This window comes from Leptodactylus fuscus, chromosome 10, assembly GCF_031893055.1.
Source record: "Leptodactylus fuscus isolate aLepFus1 chromosome 10, aLepFus1.hap2, whole genome shotgun sequence".
NCBI lineage: Eukaryota > Metazoa > Chordata > Amphibia > Anura > Leptodactylidae > Leptodactylus > Leptodactylus fuscus.
The window spans coordinates 50,696,843-50,702,842 of record NC_134274.1 but is presented as its reverse complement, the minus strand read 5'-3'; the positions used below and the strand labels follow the sequence as shown (position 1 = coordinate 50,702,842).

At 43.1% G+C, this 6,000-nt stretch overlaps 1 protein-coding gene across 1 annotated transcript in view; it reads left to right on the top strand.

Annotated features, from left to right (window-relative positions):
* NDST2 (N-deacetylase and N-sulfotransferase 2) overlaps window positions 1-6,000 on the top strand; it is a 114,354-nt gene that overhangs the window by 80,517 nt on the left and 27,837 nt on the right. Inside the window, exons 3-4 of the mRNA XM_075258048.1 lie at window positions 1,415-1,502; window positions 5,636-5,790. Coding sequence (XP_075114149.1) covers window positions 1,415-1,502; window positions 5,636-5,790 — 243 coding nt within the window. The remainder of the gene's footprint in view (window positions 1-1,414; window positions 1,503-5,635; window positions 5,791-6,000) is intronic.

The following is a 6,000-nucleotide window of genomic DNA, read 5'->3' as shown; positions in this document are numbered from 1 at the left end:
AAGTTGCTTAAGAGTAAAACACTGATTTTGTTTTTCATGAATTGGAGCTGCAGTGCAGAATAGTAAAGGAATTTTTGGAAAGTGTAGAAGCCGCCCCACAAGGTTCTGTCATTAGTCTGATATCAATAGATTCCAGACAGTGTGCGGTATGGGGCTGTGCTGCAACTTTAAGGGTAAGTTCACACGGGCTCTTTTGATTTGGAAACTGAGGTGGAGGCCGCCTTAGGTTCCAGATCAAGAAACGGGTAGCCGCGACTGAATGCTGATGCACTGCACCAGCATCTAGTTGCGCACTCCGCTCCGGATTAGGCACAATGAATTGCGAGGCGACTAGGCCTGAAGAATGAACATCTCGCTTCTTTTTCCGGGAGCCGGAACAAACTGCTCCTGGAAAAAAAGACCTGATTTTGAGGGGGATACGGCCTCAAAATCCTGACTAAAAAACCCCGTGTGAACTTACCCTTATCCTAAAACTACAGACACATGGGCAGCGATTGTGCAATGGCAGTGGCATGAAACTATAAAGGGTGTGGTCAGTACTTGTATGGCAATGTTCACACAGAGTAAGTCTCCGTTCCCATGGAGTAACGCACCGCTCATTCTGTCACGTAAACACGTGTCAGAGTGAGCGCTGTAAATCAGAATCCCATTGACTTTAATGGGTGCCGTCTTACACGCGCTACACATTGAAATCAATGGGTTAAAAAGCCTCCTATTGATTTTAATGTGTAGCACGCTTAAGACAGCAACAATTGAAGTCAATGGGATTCTGTTTTGAAGTGCTCACTCTGACACGTGTTTACGTGTCAGAATGAGCGGCGCGTTACTCCGGGGGAACGTAGCCTAAAATACGTATCCTGTGTATTTTTGCTGTGGAGCCTGTAACAGAAACTTGAGGTCTGACCTGAAACTTGAGTCACACCTTTCTTCTCACCCGTTTCTCCAGAAGTTCACTTTGCAAAGAAATCTTGGGTGGTCTTAATTTATCTTCTGGGTAAATCTAGATGGGACACACGTACTGTCTGTGAGTGCGTTTGTGTTAAATAAACTCATTTCTTTCCAGAACATACAGATAAGTTAATTGCCGCATGTGTATGTGGCTCTGTTATGTACGTGGTTACGGCAGGCCGTGGCTATTCTCTGTGGGTGTACGATAACTTGCTGCTGTTGTTACTAGACATTACCATCAATCTATCTGGCTTGGATACTACAGGAGAGGAGTTCCTACTACTATATACCGCATTCAGTCTCTTTACTCTGTATACGGTCTTCGTGTCAAGACTTTGAATAGTCTTCCAGTTGTAATCCCATTTTTGTTGGTCTTGATTTAAGTGTCAGAATGTGATAAATCGACCGTCTGGCCAATGTCCTAGCTTGTCATGATATTGCTGACTTGTATTTCTCTTTATTTCAGGCTTTGCTGAACACTCAAAGCAAACTAAGAACTCTCGTACCGAATTTCACCTTCAATTTGGGTTTCTCTGGGAAGTTCTACCACACAGGTATAGTGATTTCTCATTGCAGCAGGTTCTCTGGGCAGGCTTTTTCTTACTGCATCCAAGCACCCCGGGAAAATTAAGTATCTGGGGTTCCGAACTGGTTCTGACTTCAGGTCATGTGATTGGTACCAAACCCTGACCCATATGTGGCTCTGGATTTCTCAGGTAATCAGCTGTGCTATGGGGACTCAAACTATAGTAAAGCCAGCTGGCATAGCCTAGGTTACTAGAGCTGACAACTGGAGGGAGGAGGCAGAGTGACCCGGGGCTAGGGCTGGGCTATTCAAAATCTGCTTAAGTAATAGTTGTGAATTTGTTCACATGGATTATTTCAATCATCTTTCATCCATGCCATTCTGACTCATACTGTCATTGGATGGAAGATATTTTACTAACTCTACGCTATAGAGAACAGCTGATAAATTAGGCTCTATTCACATTTGCATCTCATTAAATTGCCGGATGAAAGAGTACTACAGACACTCAATGAAGCCCGCTATAGCCATTGGGCTCCATATGTCTACGCCATTTTTCATTTGTCCGTTTTTCTGGCCCTTTGACACACCAGAACAACAACAACTATATATATATATATATATATATATATATATATATATATATCAGGCTTTATTGGCACGTCCAAATGGATATTTGGCATTGCCAAAGCTAGTAAAAGGGGGGGGGAGTTGGAGTTGAGGGTGAGAGTATGGGGTAAGGGGGTGGGGGGTGGCTGATTTGTGTATATATATATATATATATATATATATATATATATATATATATATATATATATATATATATATATAAGCTGCCCTTTCTTCAGGCGGATTCCGCGGCTGACACAGGTGCAAATATCTCTGAAACAAAACCAAAATTCTGAGGCACTTGAAAAGAGCAGTATCTTAAATAAATAATTGTAAAATGTGTTAAATCAAGGCAAAGTGGTGATTTCAGAGTTGCTCAGCCCTACTAGGGGGCCATGTGCAGATTCCAATCACATGACTTTTATTAAACCAGCCCGGAACCCCTAACCCCTAGGTACTGCATCTAAAAACAATTAGGGAAAATAAGTTTAAAAAAAAAAAAAAAGAAACTCCCTGGACAACACCTGAAGGCTAAGGCCCCACGGGTCGGAAACACCACGCTAAAGCGCTGCAGGAGCAACAGCAGCATGAATGCATTGTGGTTCTTCCCGCAGCGCTTTGAACAGAAAGTTCACAGAGTTTTCCTTTGTGGACTTTCTGTTATAATTATATCTATGGGAAAGCCGCCGGCGTTTCCGTAGATACAATTGACATGCTGTGATTTTCAAAACCGCAACGGTTTTGGAAATCGCAGCGTGTCTGCGCTGCGATTTTTTTTCCGCAAAGTGGGCATGGGATTCACAAGAATCCCATCCACTTTGCAAGTACTGCAAAATGCTGTGATTTTTTTCCACCGCGGCCAAATCGCAGCGTTTCCAGCCCATGGGGCCCCGGCCTTAACAGGTTTTCCACCAGGTAATAAAAAGTCACAGCTTGGAATGGGTTAAAGTACAAAAAACAAAACAACAAACAGTACTCCCATGCCAGTGCTAATCTTTACTTCCTTGCTTTTCTTGCCACACTAGTGCTTAGTTCACACTAGTGTTCAGGCCTCTTTCATTTGGTCCACATGGAGACCCGAAAGATTGAGACCCTGTCCGCTTAAAAAGCAGTTACCAGTGGAAACCCGAAGACCCCATAGACTAGAATAGGGTCCACAGGGTTTCCGCCTGGTTTCAATATAAAACCAACAGAGAGAACAAGATTTTTCTCTTTGCTGATTTTAAAGGGATCCTATCATTACAACTCATTTTTTTTCTGCCTAACACATAGGAATAGCCTTAAGAAAGGCTATTCTTCTCCTACCTTTAGATGTCTTCTCCACGCCGCCGTTTGGTATATAATCTGGTTTTCGTCGGTATGCAAATGAGTTCACTCGCAGCACTAGGGGCGTCTCCAATGCTGCAAGAAAACTCTCCAGCTCAACCTCCATCTTCTTCAGGAGTGGGTCTTCTTCGGGGGATTGGCTTCAAACTTCTAGCCCTCAGGCCTAGGGCAAAGCCGACTGCGCATGCCCGCCAGCCACATGCCTGCCGGCCACACTTTCTTGTGGCTGGCATGCATGTGCAGTTGGCTGTCCGAGGCCTAGAAGTTTGAAGACACCTCCGGAAGAAGACGTGAAGAAGACCCGTTCCTGAAGAAGATGGAGGCAGCACTGGAGATTTCTTTAGCAGCATTGGGGACGCCCCCAGTGCTGTTTGAGAGCTGGGGCCTGCCTCCAGTGCTGCAAGAGATCTCATTTGCATACTGACGAAAACCAGATTATATACCGAACGGCAGCGCGGAGAAGCCATCTAAAGGTAGGAGACGAGTAGCCTTTCTTAAGGCTATTCCTATGTGTTAGGCAGAAAAAAAAGAGTTTTAATGATAGGATCCCTTTAAGCGGATTCTGTGGCAGAGTTTCCTACCAAGACTCCAACGCAAGTGTGAATACAGTGTAAGCCGATCACTGGCCGGACAGGTTACCACAGTGGCTAGTGACTGGCTGAGCTGTGTTGTGTGTCAATTGGACCAGGAAGAAAAGGCCAGGAGACAGGACCCAGGAGCAACAGGGGCTCTCTTGGCTGAGCTTGTTTTATTTTTTTAACCCATTCTGAGCAGTTAGCAAAAATTTTTGCCGATGGACAACCCCTTTAAAGTGGTTGCCGGTGTTATTGTAATGGTGTGTTTTATGAGTGACTGGAGTAATAAAGGCAGTTTTAAGGCATCCAGGCTGGGTGAGGGGAAATCTGTGGGAAACTTTAATAAACTTGTGCACTTTTACAAGTGTTGGCAATATGGAAATAATCAGAGCGCAGCAGAGTAATCCAAACCTCTGCCGTTCCTTCATACTGCTAGCCTGTCCGCACAATGACCCCTACGGACTGCTGTGTACCCCTGTGCATTGTGGATACGCAGTCACCGCTTCCTCTGCAGACAGTTCTGCTAATCATTAAAACAGGTTTTTTTGCTTTAAACAAATCTGTTATTATTATTGCACAATGAAAATAGGGAAATATCCCTATATAAAGGGAGTCTATCAGCAGACCCCAGCTCACAGATAGGTTAGGGTCACCTGACACACTCAATAGCAGAAGATATTATGAAAAGCTCTCTAACTTTTCCTTATGACTCCAGAATAGTCTCCTAATATATCTACTTGGTAAATACTTGTATTTTCTGTAATATAACAATTCTGCAGTGCTGTTTCTTAGCATGTGCGATTCCATTGTAATTCCTCCTAGAAATGTAGGAATAAATTGTCATATGTTGTCATTCCCCTGGTTGGTAAGGTTTGTCGCGATGTACTATTAGGGCCAATATATTTGTACACGTAAAACTTAAACAGAGAGTAAAGATGATGGAAATGTCTATTTTTTTTATATGTTTATTTGTGTCCTTTCTACATTTTGGTTGCAAAATCTAGACTAAAATTTGCAAAAAATACAAGTGTCCTTATCTTGCCTAGCACTTAATAGACAGTGTTGGTGTGTAAGGACACCAATAAAATCCACTTAATAATTCATGTTTCCAGGAGGAGTAACAGAAGAATGGAGTTTAAGCCCTTATAAAACAGTCTTGTTAGGAGCTGATGGGCCCGTTTCGCTGTATAGAGCTATAATTTTTTTTCTTTTATACGTTTTGCTATGTAAATTGAGAGCCAGTTACTTCACTTTTGTTGCCTTTATTATGTATGTACCCTCCTTATTGCCTGGTCACTAAAGAAGAAATATCCATTGATGGCTTAAATAACCTCGGTCTGTTTTAGGGGTATGTTCACACTGTAGATATCGGCACAGAATAATTGTGAAAGTCCAATGTGTAATTTGCATTGTAAGACTGTGAATGTGATATGTGGTAATCCTTGTGCAGATTTACTGTAGTGCAAACCGCATATCTGAAGCACCTTCACGGCAGAAATCCAGGGTCAGACTGAGGTTTCTGCTGTGGAAAATACACATTGGAAACTATTCTTTTGTGTGACGATACCTTGAGGCTGCTTATTCTGAATGTAGCCTCCTAGCTGACTTGTCAGTGTGTTGATTCCACTCATGTACTATCCTGTCTCTCCAGGCACAGATGAGGAAGACGAGGGGGACGACATGCTTCTCCTGCACAGGAAGGAATTCTGGTGGTTCCCTCACATGTGGAGCCACATGCAGCCTCACTTGTTCCATAACGTCACCGTCCTCGCCGAGCAGATGAAACTCAACAAGCAGTTTGCCCTGGTAATGACCTGACTGCTCTTCCTCTTCTAATACCTGATGAAAGCTTTTTATTTTGTGCAGGTTTCAGCGAAGATCTACATGATGTGCAGCATCAGTAACACAGGAACGTTGCTTGCTAAGGACTGTGAGAAATGACTACTGTGTTGAAAGCCGGATTTTGCACAAGTAGTAACTAAAAAAGATAGCAAAGACATACATCCAAGTAAACTG